Here is a 27609-nt window from a genome sequence, read left to right on the forward strand (position 1 = left end):
TTTATCACTCTAATATGCATTAGTATAAATTACTTGATGAAGAAGTGAAGAGGAAACCACTTAACTCCTCACTTATCTTCATAAATCTGGTATTGAGCATTTGTTCTTAAGCACAGCAATGTTATTTTGGATATGATCCATCTTGGACCAAATTACCGTTGTAACTGTTAGAATAACAAATACATAAAATACAAGTTGCAATTTCTCATGATCGTAGAAAAAATATAATAGTATTATGTTATTTTGGCCAGAGTTTATGAAAATAATAATTATCAAATCCTAATAAATAACATGTAATCAATTCACATGTTACTGAAAACCAAACATACAAGTATATATTCAGTAGTAGTGACTATTTTCTACAATCTGAGGTGGGAGAATGAACCTGTCCTCTCTGCCAAATACATAACTGTTATCTTTGAGTAATAATAATTTATAGCCGGCCTCCATGGCATGAATCTTGACCTTTATCCAGAGGTCCTGTGTTCAAATCCCGCTCAGGCATGGCATTTTCACAAACACTACAAAACCATTCATCTCATCCTCTGAAGCAATACCTAACAATGGTCCCGAAGGTAAAAAAAAAAACTTATAGAATAACTACACAAAGATTGTGAATAACTAAACTATACGATTATGAAACTAATTTACTACTCATTGAGGATCCAAAAATCATGGAGTAATCATTGTTCTACATGAATTTGAACTGCTGTTGTTCTTATAAGCTGTATTTAAACAAAACAAAAAAATGCTTATTAATTTAATGTGACTTATTAAATTAACCAGAGTTCCATTCTTAGTTCAATATTACTTAAGGTTATGTTCAAATTTTGAAACTGATCATTTCAAGTTAAAAGTGTCTTACAGAACTATATAAATTTCTTCCATATGAGCCAGTCATATCAAAGTTGAGATACTGGAACACCATTCTGGTGAATATTTTGTTTGAATTTAAGCACTACATAATAGTAAAAAATCCATACGTACTCATATTTTTTTCTTTTTTTAATAATAATTAGATTCGTTCCATTATTAGAAAAATAAAAAAATTCCAGTTTTTTCTAGATCCTTATTTACACCAGTTTTTTTTATTAATCAGAATAAAAATGAATACTATCAAATTCATAACTACAGACTTCTAGGAGGGAAGTATTGAAAGACAAAAAGAATTCTAATAACAAACATAATGTCTATTTTTATCTACTCATTTATCAGCATGTTATATCTGTTTAGTTCTTAATATTAACACAAAAAATTGTAAAAATTATGTCTTATACTTCAACAATAATGAATAGCTTCCATTTTTGTAAAATAATAAATGAAACAATATTTATACAGAAGTCTTAATTTTTAATGAAAAACGTAACCAAATTTATTTTTATATAAAGTTTTTTAGATTATTTTATGATGTCAACCTCTGTGGCACGAGTGGTAGCATCTTGGCCTTTCACCCAGAGGTCCTGGGTTTGAATCCCGGTCAGGCATGGCATTTTTCACACATGGTAGAAACCACTCATCTCATCCTCTGCAGAAAGAATTGCTTGACTGCGGACCCGGAGGTTAAAAAAAAAAAAAAAAAAGTGGAGGTGGTTTTTATGGAGATCTTGAATGGTTGGTACTTCAACTTTCCACTACATTATTAGTAAACATTAATGCTATTATTGTTAACCCTTAACTGGTATCATGAGCAGAAAGTATGTAACTTGTATCAGTGGTCCAGGAGACCTCTATTTTATTTTTATATTTATTTTCACATTTTTATCTATTCATGACATTTATTACACAAAAATTGTTTAAACATGACTATACAAACTAAAATTTAACAAAAATTTACATTAAATAAAATATAATCCTTAAAATATATGTTCCTGGCAAAACCCTTTTTTCATTAATTTCTCTATAATGCCAGTTTTTTTATAATTTTTTTATGTTTAAGCATATCATAGTATTTTATAATAATCATAAAATAAGTAATAAATAGTAAAATGATGAAAAAGTAAAATAAGAAGTTACATTTTGATTCTAAAAATCTTAATTTTTTAGCCTCACCTTCATTGTTGCAAAAAATTAAACTACATACTTCTAAATCTATTTACTAATAAAAATTAATATATATATATATATATATATATATATATATATATACACACATTATTTATTTACTGTAAAAATATAACTAAGAAAAAAATACCCGTAAAGAACATAAATATAGCGATTAAAAAATATAAATTACACTTCTTTTCATAACACGTGACAGTTGTTTTTAGAAGATTCAAGACAAATTGGAGCAGTACATTTCTAACCTGGATATTTGGTTTTCCTCTTCAATTCTGGAGGGAAAAAGACACTTGTCTTCCACTTTTTTTTAAATTTGGGCATTTCTTGCAAATTTTCTGACTTGCTTGAAATTTTAAGGATCCTTTTGATTGTGAATATGAATTCATGTGGAAGATTTTTCATGTTGAGTCTACGGTGCATTTGTGGGTAAATAAGTGACATTGCCAAGGTCTTCATAAAGTCATGTCAAGTCATCTTATCTGATTGGCGAAATGACTGGTGAAGAAAGAAAGAATTTACACCACTTCCACATCGACAAGCATGAAGAAGATTGCCATTGCCCACCTCTGTGTCCTTTGACTAGTTGTGTAGTTTGCACACTTTTGATCAATTCTGTCAACACCTCCTTTGGTGAAGTAAAATGAAATTATTTCAGGCTTATCAGTGTCGGGGTCATCATTCTGTAAATGGTGCGTTGATGACACTAATATAACGGCTTTTGGTACGTAGGAAAGAAGAGTAATGTTCTCAGTATAACCCAGAGAGATGATTTCTCTGTTTGCAATTACTAGGCTGAAACAGGAGAAATTTTTTTCTTATTTTTTTTTTTTAAAGTTCCAACATATGCTAACTCTCTCTTTAAAAGCTCATTTACTATTTTGATTGAGCTAAACCAATTGTTCGCCGTGACATTTTGACATGTTCCTTCAATTGGTTTGATGAGCCTTACTATAGAATGTGTTGGAATGCTGAATTTCTTCTCTTCAGTAATAAAAGTTTTTCCATCACTACCCTTCCCTGAGTAAATATATGCATTATATAAATAATCGACCTCTGCCATACATTACAAACTGCCATACAAAATTTTCACACCATACTTTGCTGGTTTTTGTGGCATGTACACGCGACCCTTCCATTGATCCTGAAAGGGTAGTAACATTTCATCCATACATCCATGGGTAGGACCCAGTGCATAACAAACCTGTTAATTCTCTAAAAATTTATTAAAAATTCCAGATATTGTAGCTGTATCATCATATTTTCTTCTCTCTTCTCTATCTGCTCAATTGTCAAAGCGTAAAGACAACAAAAGAAACAAAAATCTTTTTTTAGTCACTGTGTAACGAATCACATCTCGTCCAGTTCCATCTGTCTCAAATAAGTCGTCAATAGATTCATTACTAGATTTGAAAATAGCAGGATAGAGTATCAAGCCAATGAAAGCTTTCAGTTCAATCATATCTAGATCCTGAATGAATGATAAGTTTTTTCTTTTGTACTTTTCTCTTAGTTTACTAATTTTGTAATTTGTCCATGAAAGAATTTTCTCTAATATGTCTAGAGTAAAAAGAAGATTCCAAACTTCTTCTACATGTGGTTTTGGTCCTAATAATTTTGCCTTTAGTCTCAGTCCAGGCAGTTGCAAAATAATATTGTGTCGTCTTGTTCGTATATTAACAGGTGGTTGTTCTTTTCTCCACTGAAAAAAATTCTCTTTCCCATAGAAATACGAATAGATATTACATCTTGGTGCAGTCAAATTTATACCTTCAGCTTCTTCCTCAATTTATTCCTGTCCCTCTAATTGTTGGTTTATTTCGTTTTCAGCCACATTTTCTACATCAACTACATTATTTTCTATTTCCTGTTCCAATTCTGTATTGTAATCACTTTCACTAAGATTATCTGAATCATCTTTGCTATCATCGGCCCCATCAAATTCTTCTAGAACATTTGAAACCATTTCTTCTAAATCCTTTTCAAAATTTAATCGGTTACCTTGTAAAACACGACACAACAAACCTGGTTGTAGATTAATGGCCTCATTACAGCTTATATCACTTATATCATCCATTATTAAAAAATGTATTAGTAAAAAATATTATACAGAACCAGAAACGAACTATTAAAATGATTAAAAAGATAAATAAAATATAGCGATAAAAATAAATAAACAGTATAAGAAATCAAAACCGAAAGAAAAAAAATATTAGCATACAAACTATTCAAATTAACCACTGAAAGCATTATGAAAAATTAAAATAAGAAAGAACTCTGGCAACGATTAAGTTAGTAACGGAACTGGTATCATGTCTGTGAGACCGGCCTCAAAAAACAAAACACAATAACTCACCACACAATGTGACAAAAAAAATATGACCTTCACAGCAAGTAGTATGCACAACTGGAAGGTAGGTAAAGTGGGTCGACTATTGATCCAATATTCGAGGAGGGGGAAGAAGACAAAAATGTCAGGAGTCGGTCAGATGTATGATACCAGTTAAGGGTTAAATTAAGAAAAGTATTCAGGATATGATCAAAAATGTCATTTTATTACATTAGTTATCTTATATGTATATTTAATAATTTTCAAATAAGTTAATATTATAATTTATTGTGTGTATGCAGAATGTCATAGTTGTTAATTTAGGTGGATGTGTGATTTGCATTAATGAGGTGATTCACAATTGTTGAGAGAATGTTACTGAATAATTTTATATGTTCATTATATCTTTTTTGCATGTTCCGTGTCAATTATTCAATGTAGGACATTTGTGCAGTTGGATAAATAATCAATTTCACACAATGGTACTTCAACATTATTTAGTTGAATGAAGATGATTTACAGAATGAAGGTGTCACTTCATTTTGTTCGCCAGAATGAATATCATCTTCATTTCAGTGGGCTTGGCATGTCTGTTGTACAATAGTATAATCACTTAAAAGAAGAAATCAAGAATCCAATTAACTGCAGTTCATTCATTGCTTTCCTAAGTAAGCTTAACATGAATATTTGTTCTTAGAAATGATTATACCATTTTAAAAGTCTTGGGTTTGATCTGTGTACAATCATTATGGTTGTGGCACTTTATATATATTTATATATATAAACACACACACACACACATTAACAGAAATGTTACCTTCCTTTTGGGAATCTCTACATCAGGCATTATTGTCAATTATAGTTTTATTTTGAATATGATGAAGATATTTGCATTCTCTTATCCTTGTCAAATTTCTATGTTGTAGGCAGATTAATTCCTAACAAAGGATTAACAGTTAATTCTTAACTACTCTTCATAACTAATCAATCAGTTTACAGAATAAATTCCTGGTGACGTTTTGCTATGTTTAGTATGGGAAAAAACTCATTTTGAACAAAAAGTAGAATTGTTTATAATATTCATAGTAGATGTTTATAAAAGTTAAATTAAAATTTACTTACACTTCTTTAGGGCTGATTCGTATTTGTTTAGTTTGACTAATTATTGTAGTTTGTGGATGACACTGAAGCAAAATGGTGATATCCTCGGGAAGAACAAGTTTTGTTACTGTTGGTATTCGTACAGTTACACAAAGCAGTATCTGTACAGAAAAATGTAGCCAATAAGATTATCAAATAATATACTAGATAAAAAGCCATTAAAAATAATGAACAATTTCTACATAGATTTTGTTATTATACAAAAATTTTGATCCCTTTGAGAAAAAACATTGAGACTATAATGTATTATAGTCCAAATATTACTATATAAAAGTTTCTAATATGTATATTGTAGCTAAGATAATAGACTAGAAACTAAATAAATATTCTCACTTGTTAGAGAGTGGTGTATTTTAACTTAACTTTTTACAGTAGTGGAGAAGTTACAACTATTCTAAAAAAATTAGTTCCTAAAAAGAAGTGCTGCAATAATTACTCTTAAAAAGCTCAGTTTTTTAGCAGGCAATTTATTTACCTTATAGTTTTTTCTTACACACGTACAAATTTTTATCTCCAATAAGCAATAGATCTGGAGTTAATAATTTTTTTTTTTTTTAGTGTACAAGATATTCACCATTTGGATTATTTTCCTCATGAATTTCCTAGTTTCTTTACAATGCCAGTTCTGTATATTGCAATAATTTAAAAATATATATCTCTAAAATATTAATAAATCACATAATACCATTTAAAAATATTTGAACAGAATAAATGGTAGAAATATGACTTCAACATTGAGCCTTTGGAATGTTCCTTATCAGTGGCGGCTCACATATAGGTACTGTCGAACTGCAACACCCCCTATTCCACTTGATATTATCGATAACATTTAATATAGTCCTTTTTTCTTTAATTCTTTCTTTATACTTGTACATTACATAATCCTTAAGCTAAATGTCAGTAGCCATCCCCCAGTCGATGAAAAAGATAAAAAAATCTTTGTATGGAATTGTGTGCTTCACAGTTCCAGGGGGCGTGGTGTTTGGCTATTGTGTGCATGCGCACATAGGAAGCTACACACAAGGCTACAAGGGAGAGAGAGCATTGTCGCTTCTGCAGTGCCGATCCTGGCATGCTGATGAAAGGTAGTTTTTTTTTACTGCGAGTGTGTTGTACTTAAAAACCGTGTACCATATTTTTGAACGTGATAAAGTGTAGAAATACGATTATTATCCTGCTTCCAGCTATTTATTTTTTTTTTGCTTCATTTATTTTACAGAAAACTTTAACCACAGACTTGAAGACCCAGAAAAAAATTTTCTTGAGCTGCACCCTCACTAATTTTAGCTACAAGCCACCACTGTTTCTTATCAATATACTCTTCATTAATACAATATTTTTATTATTATTATTATTATTAATATTATTATTATTATTATACTGTATTGTAAAATTTCTGTTAGTCTTTATATAAGACTAACAGAAATTTAAAAGTACCACTACAATAAGTTTTGAAAATGTTGATTCCAAAACGCGTCAACATATAATAAAAGAATGAAGCTAAGAAAGGTAAACAATACTCAATATAGAAATAATCATAGTGTTCTTAGCAGAAAATATAATATGAATTATTATTATCTTAATAACAACAATCACTTATTTATTTCAGAAGCAGTAGAGTGATGCCCAATTATAATTTCTTAATTACAAATCAATTTTGTAGTATATGAAAAATACTAAGCTGGACTGTAATTTAAACACAAAATTTCTAGATAAAAGGCACACATGCCACCACTCTGCCAAGCTAGTATTCTAAATACAAATAATAAAAAATTCAAGTGTCCCTTAATTCCAGTTAATTTAGGCTATTAATACGTACTTTTCTGTAATAAAAAAATAAAAGTAATAAGAGTAATCAATTTTTTAAGGTTACAATTTCTTAAATTAAAAAAAAAAATATTATACTGGATTTAAAAAATATTATTATTTACCTTTGTATCTGTACCACATCGATGAACTCCACATTTAGAAATATCTTTACTTTGAAAATCTAAACTACATTTGTTGCTATTGGTACACAAAACTTTACATTCATCAGATAAAATTGAATCTTCTACTACAGGAACTGAATGAATATCACCAAACAAAGTAGCATAATAAATGCCTTCATTTGCAGAAATAAAACATTTCATTCCTTAAAAAAAAGTTGTTATCAAACAGCAACATGTCAAAAATAACTATACAATATTGTTTAGGATTGAATTCTAATTCATCCTAAACAATAAACAAGTAAAATAAGGAAATGATACTGGAGATTTTTAAATACTGTTGGAATCTAATTTAAAGTACAGTGACAGGATTACAAGGTCTAAACAATCAAAGAGAAAATTATACTTATTAGTTAACAGTCAGGAAGCAAATTTTATCTACTTTAAAGCTTAACTAGATTAGTTAGGTTATTAGCCAAAATTTATAAGGCTAATTCCTTTTTTTCATAAGTATAATCTGTCTATACTCCATTAAGAAGATGTATAACTGAGCTACTGTTATGTAATGTTCATATATTCATACAATTACTATGTGAACTTACAGATTAACCAGGGTTCTTTTCTTAAACATTTATGATTTCTTTATTAACTGTTTAACATATTAATCATACATAATAACTAAGATTTTAGATTTTCCTTGTTTTTGATCAAGAATCTTTCTTTGGTTTTATGCAAATTTTCTCATGATTTTTTGGTTTTAGTTATGAGAAATTTGATAAAAATAACAAATATATTTTTTCTTAGAATAACATAAATTAATTAAATTATAGTATTGTACGCTTTATTCAATGTATTATCATAATAATGAAAAGATGGTTTAATACTTACATTTAAACTATATTCAAAGATATAAAACGTAAAATTAAATACCAAATTGACAGATAAGAATGACAGATTTAAAAAAGTGCATTTTAAAGGTTAACATAGATTTTAATTTATTTTATAGTGTATTTAATAATTAATAATAAATTGTAACTGAAATATGTTGTAGGCCAATGTGTAAAATAATTTACTATAGGTCGGATTTTATAGGTTAAACTGATGGACGATCCACATTCTTATTTATAAATACCGTTTTGAACCTTGTCTTATCCAGATAAAAAGGTTTACTGCATGAATTTCCTTGAGCTTTAAACTTAAGAAAACTATATGAAATGTGTTATTACTCTTCTTTCAAAAGAGTAGATTGTATATTATTCAGTATCAAATTACATATGATGCATGGTGTGTATGCAATTGTAAACCTGAATAATGTGACTTAAATTGCAGTGTTTGCTGAGTTTTATCAATTTTTGTTAATTTTTATAGTAAACTGTAGTACTTTAAAAAAATAAACATTAAAGAACATTATAAATCTACCATTTACTTTGATCATTTTTTGATACTGATCTAGTTCCTTTAATAATAAGTAATTTTGAAAATTTTCATTTCATTCAACTGGGTATCTTCAGTTAGAAAAAAGAATAAAAATAAATATATATATTTTTTTTTAAACAGCATATGCTATTCTCCTCATAACTAAAATTAAAGTTGTCGAAATTTAAGGTAAATGCAAAAAATATAATTAAGTATGGAAATCAGTAGGCCTGCCACTTTAATACCTACTTACACAACCTGTGTAATTCAATTCCTGTGGAACTGGGGACTAAATTTGGGGAGCACATATCTGGGCTATGCATTGGTCTGACTGCGCCAAGGTAGGACTGGCCATGCTTGAAACCTATGATGCACGCTCTGCTGCTGAAAAAATAAATCTTGACTACATCCTGCAGGATGAAAAGAAGACTTGTTGAAAGACCCTTGGCCAGCCATTCTGGAATTTGATTTCCAGCTGGAAATATCAATTCCTGAATAGCACTAATTTTGTTCTGCAGTCCATGATGACATGCGCACAGCTACAGGATACTGAAAGATCTATAATATATCAAACTGATAACTAGTGCTGCATTCGTCAATTTAGGAATTATCAGAGGGTGGTGAAGAGGGGATGTTATTTAAATGATACTGTCAGTGCTCTCATTAAGTCACTGATGGTGCACTACCAGTAATCTACACTACATACATCTCTGTTTGTTTGCTCTATGCTTGCACGGAACTGTACTCTCTTGGGGAATTTCACTCTGCTAAATAATACTATTCAGTGGTTGCTGAAGTTCTTTACTGTTAGATTATTATTAGAAGCTAACAGTTGTTTTTTTTTTCTTTAATTAAAGTAATGATAACAGAGGTTGTTAATAAAAATAATGATAAAATGAAATTATCATGATGAAAACTCTCACCAGATGAAAACTACAGCCAGTGATATTTAACATCATTGATTTTGGGAAATCTAATTTAAAAAATATTATTTTGAACATTAATGTGTTATTCTTTGTTCATCTTTCTTCTATTGAGAACATTCTGAAAATGTAGAACTACCAACTTGTGTGGTGATGCAGTTAACCATTTTATGCAGGACTCAGTATAAAAACAGTTATACTAAATAAGATTAATAATTCTAGGATACATTTATCACCTATTTTACTAATTAGTTACACACTTAATAGAATTTTTATTCACATGAATACTTTTACTTTTAACAACTCTAAACAAATTCTAATATATGTTAAGAGTTGTTAAATAGTTATTGCTTATACTGTATTGGACAAATTTTAATAAATCTTTATTAATTTTTTCAACAGCACTTATTAGAGATACCATAAACCTATTTATTTTTATCTAAAAATATTTTATATAACTGAAATAAATTTAAAATAGAAAAATAAATCCATTTCTATAACAGACTGATGTGGAAATTACTTACTTATGACGAAAAAAAAAATCTGTAGTAAAATAAAATTTCATAAATTCTAGAATAACTTACCTGTAACTTGAAGGCTGTTATTTTTATCAGTTATAACGTGAGAGAATTTATTTATAACTTTATCAGCAGTTGATGTAATTCTTGAAGAAACTATTGGTGAAAATGTAAATTGATGTCTTTTGAATAATTGTACAGTGTTATCAGATGATGAACTATCTGTAACCAATTCATGTTTTTCTTTAGAAGTGAATCTCAATGGTAGATTATCATCTGAAAAATATATTTTAGTTACTTATTATGTTATTATATTTCTACATAAAATATTTAACTTATTGTATTAAAACCACCATAACACTGACAAAAACACTAATATGTTGAACATAAAAAAATAATAAAAAAGAATTGTAGACAAAATTTAAGATATTCATATAATAAAAATAGATCACCACACAAAAGTGTAATATCAATAATTTACTATTATTATTATTAGTACATGGTTTTACTTTTCAAAGAAAATGAGACAAACAATAAGGCAGAAACAACGTCAGATGCAGAAAAATAAAATATAAATCTAGCCCATTAAATATAAAAATACAACTTCTTAATTATAATTTGAGTTATCTGATAAACGTTTTCTACATCTCCAGGATAACTTGTTATTAGGCACCTCCTGTATATATCCTGCACTGTTTACTACGGAAATCCTTCTTACAGCTTGATGAGTCAATATATCTTCACCTGGTATAAAGTTATTCATCCCTTGACCATATACAATTTAAACCTTCAGTCAAGACATATCTGAATGATATACTTTATTGTGTTGATGCCTCCTGATGATACACAATTCTGAGATGGACAAAGTTATCCTTTTAACAATTTTATAGTTGAACTCGAGTGCTGTTTAACATCTAGATGAGACAAAATTTTTATTACTAAGTATATCTTTAAGCCAATCAATGAAAACATTTTTTATCAATAATGAGCTGCTCTCATATGGGTAAAAATAATCCATTCTCCTAAGGGATATGGGTGGAATGGGTCCCCCCCTAACTGGAGTGTTAAATTTTGAATTTTTCATTGGATGGGGCTGTTTATTTCCTACCATATTACCTCCAAGATAGATAATCCTTTCTTATAACCAACCTTTTCTTTATCCTTGATCTTTTCATTATCAATTCTTTGGGTGTAGGCCTAACCATGTTAGGTCCTTAATGATGGTGAGGAGGCCAGAGGAGGTGTATAATCTAGCCTGCTAACCAGTTTGGGGGCCTGCTAACCAGTTTGGGAGATCTGCAGATGCAGATCTGCTAGAAATGTTTATTGACATGTCTAGCAGAAATGTCTATTGAGTAAAGTCAAGGCTCATGATACACATAAAAAAAATATCCAATTTAATGATAATGAATTCTTCGAGGTAACTGGAAACCTGGTAATTTGATGGTCAAATCAGGTATATTCATTTAACAGACCCATTCCTCCACTTCTGTTTCCATTGTCTTATCTGAGTTAAAGAGGATAGGTGGGCCATTCCAAAGTGATGAACAAGCTAGTACTTTCTATATGAATATCCATATTTACTGACAGGTTTGGTAAATTTGAGATCTTATTATTCAAACTAAGAAGAGCACCCATTTTCTTTACATCACAAAAAGATATATTGCTCTTGGTAGGGAAAAAATTAATTAATGAAAGTCATTAGTACACAATACTAGAAAAGCCAAAATGCACAAAAGTATATAAGACAAATTATAAATATTTAGTTACGACAACCAAAATCATTAAAAAAAATAGATCAGTAGAATTGATCTAAATTTAATAGTTAAACTTGGGACAGATGTCAGCATCATATTGACTCATTTTTTGTCTATAACCGAAATACATTGTCATAACAATGTATTAAAAAAATTAAATAATTGTTAACAAAGTGGTATTTATTTGGACTTTCATTTCATTTTGTATATATTTTTTTTTTTTACTTTTAAAACAATAAAAGTGAAATCTGGCAATATAGAGCTAATAATGGGGGGGGATCCAAAATATTCTCCTCCTTTAAAGAAAAACCCTTATCATGTTCCAAGCTATATCCCTGAACACTTTAACAAAATTTTTGTACAACATTTTTTGATTTTACAATATTTGAAAAACAAAATGACAAAAACATCTAAAATTGAAGACGAAGTCATTTAGAAAACAAAATATAACAGGAAAAGTCAATATACACAGAGATTCACAAAGAATGTAACAAATTTCCAGAACATGTTCTACTGGTAAAAATATAGACAAACGTTTATGTAAACATAGTTTAGGAAACCCTTCGTTAGTGAGCAGTGGCAGCTCACGTATAGGCACTGTGGAACAGCAGCACCCCTATTTCCACTTGATGTTATCAATAACATTTAATATAATGAGTCCTTTTTTCATTAATTCTTTCTTTATACTTGTACAATACACAATCCTTAAGCTTAATGTCAGTAGCCATCCCTCAGTTTATGAAAAAGATACGAAAATGTTTGTATGGAACTGTGAGCTTCACAGTTTCAGCGGCATGGTATTTGGCTGTTGTGCGCATGCGCACATAGGAAGCTGCACGCGAGGCTGTGAGGAAAAGAGAGCACTGTCGCTCCCGCAGTGCTGATCCTGGCATGCTGGTGGAAGGTAGTTTTTTTTTTACTCCACGTGTGCTGGGCTTAAAAACCAAGGCGACAGGTGCGGGGTCTTTGATCTTCTGCGAGCAGTCTTTTAGCTTAGTTACTGAGGGCAACGTGGTAGCTTTAGGTGTCAGATGTCTTCTTCGGAAGGCAGAACTCAAATACTATCTCTCGGGGTGAATTTACTGATGTAGGTGTCCCTTGGGGCATCTGCACCAGTGGCATCTCACGTGGCCGGGCTGAACACTGTGGAATGTGATCAGTTTGAGAGCAAGAAGATAAAGCCATTGTTGACAAGGAACGGAGGGGGTGGTGTAGCGACCTGACACGCTACGAGGCGGGATCTTCTCCCCTCGGGGGGGAAATGAGATATGATTAAAAACCTCACTACTGGCTATGAACGGAGGGGATGGTGTAGCGACCTGACACGCTACGAGGCGGGATCTTCTCCCCTCGGGGGGGGGAATCGATATGTGCTTAAAAACCGTATACCATATTCTTGAATCTGATAAAGTGTAGACTTATATTATTATCCTGCTTTCAGCTATTCTATTTAATTAATTTTTTTTCGGTTCTTTTATTTTACAGAAAATTTTAACCACGGCCTTGAAGAGGCTCAGAAAAAAATTTTCTGGAGCAGCGCCTCCACTAATTTTAGCTACGAGCCGCCACTGTTAATCAGTGTCGGCTGGCGAAAGATTTCGCCCTTATTTCTGCGCGTTCGGTAAAACTATACGCCAGACTATAGCTCTTAACCCACCGGGTTGGTCTAGTGGAGGACGGGTCTTCGCAAATCAGCTGATTTCGAAGTCGAGAGTTCCAACGTTCAAATCCTAGTAAAGGCAGTTACTTTTACACGGACTTGAATAGTAGATCGTGGATACTGGTGTTCTATGGTGATTGAGTTTCAATTAACCACACATCTCAGAAATGGTCGAACTGAGACTGTACGAGACTACACTTCATTTACACCTCATATCATCTCATCATATCATCTCATTCATCCACTGAAATAATACTTGATGGGTGATTCCCAGAGGCTAAACAGGAAAAGAAAAAAAAAGAAAGTAACCCTTGAGACCCAGATAAGGGATAAATTTAATGATTTTATATTCAATCTGATCTCAAAAATTGAAAAAAATATGTTCCAGAATTGTAATTTTAGTAATTTTCGAGAAATCTGCGAAAAGCATTGGGGGTTAAGGAACATACTGTTTTATGTTTAAAATAACTTATAATAAATACATAAAAGTTTTAAACAAAACATGTATAGTATTTGATTATGAATAAAATTTTATGAATAAAGCCATCCTTTTAATCTACAAAAGGTACAAAATTCACTTCCTCGAGATTTTGCCGTACGTTTAAATCTTTATCACTGGATCCTGGACAAAATGTTAATAACGTAAATAATGTTTTGTTTACAGATGAAGCCACTCGAACTGCAATTTTTAATTAAAAAAAAAACAGTTACATATGGAGTCACGAAAATCCACACGCTCCATCGAAACGGGATATACAAGTTGCATGTAAACATTTGGTGGGGTTATATTTGGGGCTGCGTAACGTACACCATCGTCCGGTATTGCTTGACTCGGGTAACTCGAATTTTCAACGTCGATTTTTTAGAATCATGTTATGTGTCCGGATGACCAGATTTAAATTATTCCTTAAAAAAATAATACATTCTATCTTTTTACTATAATTCATTCAGAGCATATAAACAGAAATTATTACAACCGAAAAGTTTATTCGCAGTAAAGTTTTACTTTCTTCTCTAGATAGCGGTATAGCAGAGCGATACCTCTAGAAGGGAAATTATTGTAATCGGTCGAATTTAGACAAATGCGGTATTCATTGGTTCTTGATGTTTTGACATCTAAGGAACCCATAAAACCGGATGGAAATTTTCCAGATGTTAATATTCGTATGTACGTGTATTCGGTATTGGCGTATAAGTCACCTTATATCTCCACAACTGCTGGATCGATTTTGACCATAACTGGTCAGATTACTTCTACGTATGAGGCATTGATGCCATTAAATGTTCCACTTAAAAGGTTAAGGAGATGAGAGTGTAGGGCAAGGTCACCCTCAGTATCTCGAGATTTCGCCTAATTAAGATATATTTTTCTTAGGCACAATTGTTAACAATAAAAAAAAATATATAACAATACTTATAAAAAAATTTTGCAAAATCACACTTCTACCCCAAAAAATGATGTAGACGTCCGCTATGTTGTGACGTCACTGGTGAGCGGTAGAATTAAATAAATGAATAATATTTAAAGTGTAAAAAAGTACCTTGGTCTGGCTCGGTCTCGAATTCGATCGCTCAGTTGGCTTGTTTCCGGTGCGTTAATCCTCACGGTAACACCAGCCTGCCGACTGTACAAGCGAAATTTGTTCTATGTAAGTTATGAAATTACATTAGTTTTGTTAGTGCCGACAGTTACCGCTAGCACCACCACATCCGCGTGAATTAAATACGGTATGCGCGCGCGCTTTAGTTAGAATCATTGGATTAAATAAACGAAAAAATATTATATTTAAATAAAATGATGCCGTGGATCACAAACAACCCACAGTTGTAGGACTTTCCCGTCACGCGGCTAAAGCCGCATTCCGGGTTGTCAGCTTTTTTTGGTCTCAATATGAATATTAAATCAAATTGTTGAAAAGGAAAAAGTATTTTTTATTTTAAAGGGGTAAAAAAAATTTATATTTACTAGTATTAATATTTTGTCTATTATCCAGAATGTGTATATGAGATTTCACAACTTTTTGATTAATTATTCAAAAAAAAAGCAAATTTAGTTTTCGATAAATTTCCTAATAATTTTTAACGGTTAGATTTACATAAAAATGTTATTGGATAAAAATTATGGAAAATAGAAAATACTATTTTCTATAAGATTAGAATATTTTAAGACGATTTACAGATGAAATAAAATTTTACCACGTTAGTTAAATTAACTAATATAGGCCAGATTATGTTCCTTGGAAAAGTTTATTTTTTCATTTTATAACTATTAAACAAGACAGCGGTCGATAACAAAATGGTAGAACGTTATAGTGGGTGAAATGAAAAGTGAAATTGTGTGGAACAACAGTGAGTGTGAAAATGGCAGAGGGAGTTTTTTTTATTGCGTAGCAATTAATATACAATAGATGCGTACGACCCTATTCAGCGAATAGGGTCCATATAACTGTAGTAGGGTATTTCCAGTAATACATTCTGACAGTTGGTTCTACTACCATTGCATTTTCATTATCACTGAAAATTAAATTTTAATGTAATGTTCTTAAGAGAGAGATTATCTAAACTACCTTAAATTAAAAAAAAAACAAAAAAAAAAAAAAAACAATACGTCATAATGTCGTATTAAAGGAAAAAACGTTGACTTGTTTCTCCTATGTTAAAAGAAAGTACAATAACGTTTGAATGGCTAACGTTTGTAGCTAGCTGGAAGGCTATTATTGCTGCCTCACTTTTAACTTAAATGTTGAAAAATCATCAATACTCTTCGGGATTTTTAGTTTTTGTGATTAAATACTTATTTATAAGAGACATTTAAAAAAATAAAAGCTGGAAAAGTGTTACAAGCCTTTCTTGACTACGATGATCAAGTCTTGATTATAAAAATACGATTCAAGCAGTCAAATTCCCAAATTTTGAATTTTTTTTTTTTTTTTTTTTTTTTTTGATTTTAGGGATTCCTTACTCTATGGGAGAAATTTAGGAAAGATTTATTTATAATGATGTGATCCCCAACAAAAGAAATTAAATTTAAAAGAGAATTGTTTAAATTTGGGTTTAAATTGTTCTATTTTTGAATATAATACAGGTATCAAAGTTACTTTAATTTTAATATCCTTTAAAGTGATAAAAAATAAAAAAACAATTTTTTTAATAATAAAAATTAAGAGTATAAGCAAAAAATAAAAATGAAATATATACTTTTTTTAGAGATGGCGAATAAATTTAAAAATCTTTTTCTAAAAACATACAATATATAAGTTAGGCTTAATAAATTTGCTTACGTAAAATTTTCTCTAAATCTAACACCCCCTTTAATAAAGGCTAAAATAAGAAAAATCAATTTTCAAAAACTTTTCTGCATTTTAGGTCCAGGGTCTATAATAATAAAAAAAAATAAAAAAAAAAAAATAGAAATTTCTTGATAGCATGTAACTTAGTATAACTTTCAAAAAAATTTTGAAAAATATTTTGTAGAACAAAAGAACGGAAAACATATATATCAATTTGAAGAAATGGAAAAAAACTTTTTTGGGTTATTTAAATACGAATTGAAGGTAACAAATTTTCTTTAATAAAGTTTTCTCTAAAATGCTACCGAAGAAAATCGAAATTGATTTTTTAACGATTATTACACCTTCTTAACGAATTTTGAAAAAAATTAATACGATTAATTCCCCATATATTTAAGTCATGTTTGAAAAAAAAAAAGGTTTTGTCAATCCTGATACATAAGCAGATGCGACACATAAATAAGCCACGTACATACATGAATATGTTTTTCTTTTTTTGGTTTGTGTGCACTAGATGTGCTCAAAAATGTAAAAGTTTTCAAGAAAACCCGATATCCCATTTTTTATATGCTCACCATACTTTTCCCTTTAATATAATATTCGCCGAGAAACTAAAAATATATACTTAAAGAGGTTGTGGGTTTCCATCTATTGTACCTGATATTGTTTTTAATTTTGTAATTAATGTGAAAAAGCTTTTATTTTGCCGTATCGAAACTAATATTTATAACGATTAAAATCAAACCTTAGTTAGTCCTTAGCTAGTCCTCTAACAAATTATGTATACTCGATTATATAATATCTAATGCAGTTTTATGATTGGCTGGAATCCATTGGCTACAGATTAATCATTAATAAATTTTGACGGATCGAGAAAAGAAGATATACTCGTATTACATATTAAAATAGTGTAACTTATAGCCTATGACCGCTGATTGAAGCGTAGTCTGCATATAAGAGGAGGATTGGGGAAATCAACGATAATTTAATTTGAAATTGGTCCGCTTATTTAAAAATTTACCTTTTCGAAAACATCAGATAAAGTCTGTATACAATTTTTATTTTTAGATATAATCTGGAGTAAATTACATAAACAAGCAAAAACATAATCAAGCAATTACATAAACAAGCAATCATTCCTAATTAAAAGAAAAAAATTACGTTAGCGCTTAATGAAAATTAATTTCAGTTATTTTGTAAATTAGATGTAAGTTCTTACACGCAAATCATGTCCAAGTTCAAATAATATATTTCAATTTTTAAAATATGTTACTCATGAAAGTTCACTGTAAATCTTACTTAAAAATAAAACATAAATATATTAAAAGATTAAAATTAAATTATGGGCTTACAGGGTTCTCTAATTTTTTAGGAACATCCAGTAGACGGGTAGAACAGTTGGATACTAAATTCAGGTTACCATTGACGAACAAAAGTTCCAGATTGTTCAAATTAAAAACATTTTATAAGATTCTTATTTATTAAAATCGAATTACACGTTATGAATGTGCTACTACATTTTTTTTTTTTGGCCGATCTCCGTGGCGGAGTGGTACCGAGTTTCGAATCCCGGTCAGTCATGAAAGTTTTCGTACGCTACAAATTTCAATCGAGCTAATGACCATAGCAGTTTGATGCTCCTAAAAAAAAAACTACTTTATTTCTTAGATATACTGAAAATTAATTTTAAACTTCCCACTGGGTTGGTCTAGTTGTAAACTCGTAGTAAATCAGCTGATTTCGAAGTCGAGAGTTCTCAGGTTCAAATAAAGGTAGTTGTTTTTATTCGGATTTGGATGTTCTTTAGTGGCCGAGTTTCAAATAACTAGACATCTCAGGAATGGTCGACCTGAGTTTTTTCAATACTGCACATTTACCGATACAGTTCCGTTACACTGATAACTCGCTAATGACCTTAATTGTTGATGAGACAATAAAATATATTGTAACAAGACCGGGTATAGCGGACCTGAGTAACGGATTCCTACCAATTAAGAAGAAAGTAGGAGAAAATATAACAACGGGAGGAATCCAGAAAGTAGGTAAAGAAACCCTTTTATTAAAGCTAACAGGTCCGTTTAACAATCATCTTTTGTAATACTGCCCGCTGACACACAATGAACAAATATTTGTACCGTGAGAAGAGGTACCGGACCAAGGCAAGGAATGCATGGGAACAAAATGGCTCGGTCGATCGTCTTCACGCTTCGAGTTGGGTCCGGTCCAGCAGGTAAAGAAGATAGGAGTATAAATACTGCTAGGAAGACCAGTTAAAAATCAGTTCTGCGAACCAGTCTAGCGAGTTCTGCGAACCAGTTACGACGTCAGTTCCGCGAGGAGAGTCTGCAGATGTGAGTCTACTGCGATGCGAGTTCTGCGAATCAATCCGCGAGACGTCAGTCAGCGACAGTATTCTGCGAGGAGGTCAATGAAGGAGTGAATCTCAAAGTGAATTAAGTCGGCGCAACTAAGGTGACACCACGAGTAATTCCAAATACACGAAAACAAGAAATGGTTCGGTGAGTTGCTGTAAGACTATAAGTGAAAGAGATAATGTAATAAATTTCATTCATAAATTGTTAGGGTAGTTTTATTTGTGAAAAGCAAAGGTATTTGGAGTAAAAGAGCTTTATATTTGTCTTAACTATTGTACTATTGTTATTAATACATGACTAGTGTTTAAAAGTGTTAAGACTAGCGGTCATGCAATATCTTTTGCCAATGGAACTGAATTCTGGTTTTCATTATTTATTTATCTACCTGTAAATAAATCCTGACGATTACTTTAAATTCTGTTTTGTATGTAATCTCTGTTTATTGACATTTATGATTATTTGTTTGTTATTGACATGTAATATTATTATTGTTTATTGTTGCCGTTATTGTCATTATTCTAATTATTATTGTGATTTTTTATTCTCTGTTATTTTTATTACTATTAGTCTGATAATTATTGTAGTTGTGATTACTATGATTAATATTTGTTAATTTATTATTTTTCATTAAAGGTTTTATTATTTCGCTTATTATTATTATTATTATTATTGATTTGTCTTGTTTTACTTATGTTTTTAAACCAATAAATTGTAATTATATAAACATTTTTTCAATTTTCAATCTCTCATCCTGATCGAGCTGTGAATACGCGTGTATAAATATATATAACACTAAGGAGTACTTAATTTTTTGATGATGGATAAACAAGGCAGACGGTTTCTGTAGATTAAGTTACGTTTATTGTTGTTACGTTTATTAAGTTACGTTTATCGATTACCAATATTAAACATTCTGCGTGGTTTTACTTAACCAATTCTGACACATCATGAATATTTTAAATATTCAGCAGTAAAAAAGCATTAATTTCAACCAAACCTGTTTGATGTCCGAATTAATTAGTTTCATTACTGAAATTATTTTATTATGGAAAATTCAACACTTTGTATTAACACCATAATAGTATTTCTACTACTTACTACTCGTAGTATTTAGTAGTACAATAAATAAAAAAAAGGATGCCGTTATTAAGAATCTTATTTTACAATAAGTAAAATTTGTATAATAAAAATTTCCACGCAAAATGTTTCCGATCAGATTTAGCAGTACATTAACTTAAGTTGGACAGAGTTCATTACGTTTATTCCCTATTTTCATTGATTAGATCTGAAGTTACAAGACCAACAGTAGTATTATTCCGGCAAAGAAAAAAAACAACGGATATTTCATAGTCTAAATTTTCAATTTTGATATGTTTTATAATTTTCTTCAGATGCAGTGATTTACATATTTCAGGGGGTGGAAAGGTAAAAAAAAGTGATACTAAAAGAAGTAATCTTCAATCATTTTTATTACGTACTTGAATCTGAGATTGCAAAAAAGAAACTGTCGTAACTGTTTAATAACAGGAAAATCCAAGAAGTCATTTTTTTTGTGGGTTAGGGAAGTCACCTATAAAGTACAATAGAAAAGTCCTTTTTTTTACTTATACTATTCAGAAATTGTTATAAAAATAATAAAACTATGAACTTAATAATTAAATAATTATAAAATATTAACTATTCTTATCGTTAAGTTGGTAATTGAGAAACAAAATCTCTTATCTCAGATCGTTATAGAAAATAAATATCATTAGGACTATTTGAAATTTTATTTATTTTGAAATGAAAAATGTATATGCAAACACGGGAACATATTCTTATTATTCTGTTTTACATCTGAATTCACTCTTATTTGAAAGAAAAAAAAAGAAAACAAAATAAATTTTATCGAACAGCTTTATTTAATAAAATAAAGCTAAATCGATGTCTTCGGCTTGTGAAAATAAACACGTTTGTCGTGAAGAAACAATATTTGTTTTTCAATTTAATAATTCTTTTCCATGATAAAATCTAACTTTATAAATTTTACTAAAAAGAGAATCTGAATTTTTGTAGGAATATTTATAAGAAGAAAACGGAGACCTGAAAATATATAAATTAAAGAATCTCACTCTTATAAGGAATACATGAGTCGAAATTATCTAACTTTTTCAATATGAACAAATCACACACCTCAGATTCATTTAACATTGCTAACTGGATAGTAGGTATTCTCATTAATATTACTCGTCAGTTTTAGAAAGCTTAATTGTCGCCCACGGTGAGAATCGATTGCCGGACCGGGAACTGGATTCTTGCTACCTATGACATACTGTCGCGATACATTATCCCCTCCACTGCAATATTAATAGAGCCAAACTAATTTAGTCATCCTGATACAACTTCTGCGCATCTATGTATTTGAGCTTTCTAAACTTAGACAAGTAAATAATATTTTGGTCGCTAAAAGTGGAAAATTTTTGATGATTTAATGTTAGATAACAAATTCTCGTAGGATGATCGAATTCGTCAGTAAGAAATTCAAACCATACCGTTTCGCTATAAAAAGTTTAAATAAAACTTAAAACTCGTCATCATTATACTATCTTATTAAAGGGCATCTGTATGTGTGTCTGTCTGTGTGTGTGTTCGTCCCCCTTAGCTTAGCATTGTTTTTCTTCATAAAATAATGAACTATAACCAAAACGTAGGCACCGGAATGTACCGATCACTAGCGGAAAATTCCGATTCGTTAGTATCAATTTCTAGAGTTAAATTTCTAATTTTATTTCGTTACATCAATTTTCATCTTTCAAAAAAAAATATTTTTACACAAGAGGTAATTAATTTTGGACATCCTATTCCGAGACGCCGCCCGCCAGGGCAACCCATCGGGAGGGCCTAGCTGCGAAAGGCGTGACTGCGGCAAGCTTCTACAGCTAATTAGATACTAAGTTACGAACACTCCCATCTACATCATATCTTACACTCCTTCCAAATGTCAGAACAAGTTTACAAAAATTGGTTGTTATGTTATTTTTAGCTCCTAAAAAAAAAAATCTATTAATAAAACCAGACAACTGAACAATTATCGCGTGGCACAGGACATCATATTGATCTCGAGAAAAGTGTCGGTGTTGTTTTTTGATAAAAGATTTTCCCACCGATTTATTTAATGTAAAAGTTTCCTGTTATAAAAAGATTTTCTATCACAGAATCAATATTAGCTTGCGATAAATTTGTAAGTAGTATAATAAAATAAAAAACTTTGAATTTTCTGGATTCTTCTTTGGTGTGAATTAATTTTTTTACTAAGTGATTAATTATTATCTGTTTTTCTTCGTTTTCCTCTAAGTTTTCACAGATATCTCTACTTTGTCAGAACGTATAAAAATTTAAATTCAAAAATCACTTACAAAAACTAAAAATATAAGATATGTCACCATTTCTTTTAAAATAAAATATTCTCAGTATAATAATTATAAGTTCTGACGACGCGCAGATCTCTGTAAAAGCGCTAAACGTAAAAGTAAAGAAAAACAAAAAAAAGTGAAAAAATTAATTTTTTGCGTAGTGTCTACTAGAGATGGACATTTTGAAGAACTAGTATATTATTACTGTAAGTTAATTAAATGGTAGATTAAACAATTTAAATTAGTTTTCTAAAAAAAATTATTTTTAAAAGTTTTATTCGATTTTTTTATCGACTTTAATTATATCATTTTTCTCAAAATTAAATTCTGTAGAAATATCTTTTTAAATTTTGACTTGGTTATTGGTAACCTAACAAAGTACGCCAAACTAAACCTTTTCAATTTCAATTTTTTTGGATTTTATAACAATTCTCTCGGAAACTATTGAAAGTACAGTTTTGGGATCGATTTTTTCCAATTTTTTTTTCCATAAAAGACTGCATATAACACTACTAATTTTGTTCAATAGTTTATTATCGTACAGTTTTAGTGTACCATTATTTGACCTTAAAGCAAATATCTGAATAAAATCTTTTGCCAACCACAACTCGAAAACAAAGCGTTTACAGACTTTTGTTATATGAAATTTTTTTGTTATTTTCATATACAACTGTTTATAAAAAATTAATTTATGTCTGTATTAATACTGATTTTGTTCATTACCCATAATTAGTACAATCGTAAAGACTTTTGATTCATCAGAATTTCGTCAAAAAAGTATAATTTCAAACATGTTTACTAGGTATTTTCACGATTCGCCACTGATAAAAACACTAAATATCTTTTATAATTAATTATCTGCTTTTATAACACTTTGCTAGTCGATAACGAAACTAATATTTATAGTATTTAAAAAAATGTATTATCTACCAACAAATTGTTTATAAAAAAAAAAATTCATTTTATATCAGTAAATGAAATGGAAAAATATACATCTCCATATAGTTTTAATATTTTACATTACATTTTACTCCCGGTCAGGCATGGCATTTTCACACTCGCTACAAATCATTCAGTTCATCTTCTGAATCAATACTTAACTGTGAACCCGGAGGTTAAACAAAAAAAATTACATTTTATAAAAGCAAAAAGATATCTATTAAAAAGTGGATAGTAAAGTAACACAGTGAAAAAAAACCTTAATAATAATTAATCTGCTACTAGGATGCTATTTGCTAAATTATGTAGATGTACAAGTATATATCTATTTTTATATACATAGGTTTCATCAACGTTTTTTTCATCCTTCCAGTCAAATACTCATTTGCTTCAGTAAAAGATAATAGTAATAATTTCAAAATGGAATTCTTAAAACTCTTTTTAGATCTGTTAATTCAAAGAAATCTGAATATGTTTCTAAAGAAAATAGGCGATTTATTTTTCATTATTTAAAAGCTAATATAAAATAAAATTAATAGATCTTGTATTTTTATTACCTTACTAAAATAATAAAATTTAATAAAAATAAAATACAAAAAATTACCTGGTGAAGTTGTTACCAAAGATTCGACATTCTCATTGAGTTTTGTTCCAGATGGTGAAAATACTTCATCAGAAAAATCACCGTGTATAACCTCTGGAATAAATAATTTATTTCTTATATTCACTGAGATTGCCAGTTTAGTAAAAGTTTTATTTGTTAAAATGATTATACCGACAATCAAAATATTCATAACTAGAATTATATGACAGATGCTATAACAAGAAATCAATCGAAATATGAATACTCTAAAATTAATAATGTTATAAAACCAACAATATAAAATACGCTTCTTCCCACTTCTTTAGATTTTAAAAGATGCACTATTTTTAAAATACCATCAATAAAAATAAAATGACGATGACTAAACATAAAGCTATTAATCGTGATTTGGAGACAATGATACATAATAATAGGATATGTTTTAACAACATTCGTGACCAATATTCCTAAAAATTTCTCATAAATTCTACTTTTAATGGCCTACTACATTTTAAAAAAAGATTATTGATTAACATTAAAATAGAATGAATAAATAAATAATAAGTGGCACAAAGTTTCAAAAAACTAATAATTTCGTGCAACGATTATTAATTAGAATATTTTAATCTAAAAAAAAAAGAAATTAAATGACCATTATATGCATAAAATAGGGGAAATTCTTCGCAAATTTAACGGTTTTAATTATTTTTTATACTCTTTTTCACGTTTATTCTGATTGAAAAAAATTGCGTCAATACCAAAAGAATATTCGGTGAAATATTTGTATCATAATTTGATTATAATTATTACAGATCTTATGATCTCTAATATTTATAGTCATTATTTGTTATCTAAAATTTCGATCCAAATAAGAAATTATTTTTAAAAATGTATTTTTTAGTGTTTAATCTCTAGAGGAAAAAATCAAGGAATGCCTCTGCATTTTCCTTTCATGCTCCCTTGTACATCTCCTCCCTCTTCCGAACAAGGAAAAACAGGGGCGCAATTCTGGCCATTACATGGGGAGGCTACCCAAATTCTGTGTAAATTGATATATCTGATGTTATTCTTTCTAATTAGTGACCACATGAGTATATGCCGGAGTGAATAAAGCGAAAACAGTTATCAAAATAAAACAGCTGAATGGTAACTTAAACTTAAATAAAAGAAATAAATTTAACTTAATTTTTAGTGACATATTTTCATAAGTTTAGTTGACTTTATAGTCTGTATCAGGGATTCAAACAAATTCTTCTTCTTACTTGACTTATATTACTGTAGTTCCACTATGAAAAGTTGCTTGACTATTATGGGCAGGGTATAGCATGTTTTTATTAAGCTTGGTATACATATGTCCAACAGTTATTAATCTGCCTAGCCATATCCGTCTTAAAAACTCTTAGCGTTAGATTTATCTGCCAGAATTTGTGAGATACTGCACAAGTCAATGTTTAAAAAAAAAAAACACAGGTACATCTTGTAAGTACACCACAGTTGCTTAGTTTACTCATATGTAACATTTTTTGGCATGATCAAATTCATTACAGCCGCCATCGTATTCCAAAATACTTTTAAAAAAATTATAAATAACTTAATAATTATTATATTCAAAATAATGCTCTGAATAGTACTCGCATTAAAACTAAACCCAGAAAAATTATTTAATAGTTTTCACAGCTTTTAAGCTGAATTGTGACCAAAAAAGTGGAAATATATCCAAAAAGTAATTTCTCATGAATGGATGTTCTGAATGTACTTTAACGTTCTTATTACCTGCAAAGAAAAATGGGCCTTTTATGCCAGATGACAAAACAACACACCATAAGGCCATTCTTTCATTATGAAGCCATTGTTTAGGTTTTAATTCGACTAATATTGACAACATTGTTTATTAACAATACTACTTAATTGAAAATATACTCATCAGAACTCTGCAAGAAATCAGTAAATTCATCTCCATCTCAACAGAACAAAAACTTTAGAGCAAATTTTATCCAATTTTCAGTGATATAAGATTTTACTCTTGGAAGTTTTTAATTTTATAAGGATCTAAATGTAAATCTCCGTGTAAGATTCTTCGGCGCAAGTTGGAATCTTGGTGACCACTGTACTAACACCATTAATGGTTTCTGGCTGACGTACTGTTGTTCATTTATTTGACTTCTTTTGCAAAGCAAATCTGTTGCTTGAATATTTCTGATCATGATGCCTGAGACTGAAATGGACACAATATCTTAAATTAAGTATTAATTAAATTAAATAGCATCTATTTAATTTTTATAAAACGCTTTCATAGCAAAAGCACATTGTGCATCTGTCAACTGATATATTAACTGCAAAGCATTGAATTAATGGCATAGCATGAGAGTTTTTCTAATAGATAGCAAATTCTAATCTCTTTTGAAATATTATGGTTCATTTATTTTGAATTCATCCATTTTAAAATACAATTAACCGGTTATTGAAAAAATATAAATAAATAAATTTTATATTTAAATAATGGTAATGAATATTTTGTTTTTTAAGTCTATTTTAACATTTTTAAATGTTATTTTCATCTAAAACATGAATCATTTTAAAAATTAGAAACAGAGGCAAATATGAGGAAAATCCAATCCCAATAAACATAAATAGAAAAGAAACAAGCATTTTATTAAAAATAAAAGGTGCAGAGAAATTCATGAAATTAACTTCTACCACATCTAAGTTCTGGCTGTATGGAATGAGGGATCAAGTTTTCCAACTAATTTTCTTCAAATTTCATGTGAAGATTTTGAACATAAAATGATTTCAGGGTAAGTCATTAAACTATTATTACTATTCAGTACTATGTAGTGATGTCAGCAAACCAAAAATATGTAATGTGCCAATGCTATTTCTTGTTTAAAAATTCTTTCAGTGATAATATAAACACATAGCAGAATGATGTGATGTAACTGCGATATATACTATGATATGTAGAAGAACCTTACTGCAGGACCATCAGAGGAACTTCATAAAAAAAATATACAAATTAAATTAAGAATCTCCTCCTTTTTTTAAATGTGTTAAAAATCTGATGAAATTAAAATAGATAAAAACATGCAAATCAGCTGTTTACCAATATGTTTAACATGAAAATATCAATAAATAGAATATGGGCATATTCAGATTATTGTAAGACTATGCAGTAACATAGTAAGAAGTGCTGAATGTTGTATGAAGTGGTATCTAAATACAAGAGATTTAGATATTACATTTTTATTTTATATTTATTATTTTGCATGAATAAATATAATATTTT

The 27609-nt window shown here is 29.6% G+C and overlaps 1 protein-coding gene across 1 annotated transcript in view; it reads right to left on the reverse strand.

Annotated features, from left to right (window-relative positions):
• LOC142326717 (uncharacterized) overlaps nucleotides 1-27609 on the reverse strand; it is an 82058-nt gene that overhangs the window by 14184 nt on the left and 40265 nt on the right. The window contains exons 2-5 of the mRNA XM_075369363.1: nucleotides 24348-24440; nucleotides 10397-10606; nucleotides 7477-7679; nucleotides 5507-5646 (exon numbers count right to left, since the gene is read on the reverse strand). Of these exons, the coding sequence (XP_075225478.1) occupies nucleotides 5507-5646; nucleotides 7477-7677 (341 nt within the window). The 5' untranslated portion in view covers nucleotides 7678-7679; nucleotides 10397-10606; nucleotides 24348-24440. The remainder of the gene's footprint in view (nucleotides 1-5506; nucleotides 5647-7476; nucleotides 7680-10396; nucleotides 10607-24347; nucleotides 24441-27609) is intronic.

Source organism: Lycorma delicatula, chromosome 6 (genome assembly GCF_047948215.1).
Source record: "Lycorma delicatula isolate Av1 chromosome 6, ASM4794821v1, whole genome shotgun sequence".
NCBI lineage: Eukaryota > Metazoa > Arthropoda > Insecta > Hemiptera > Fulgoridae > Lycorma > Lycorma delicatula.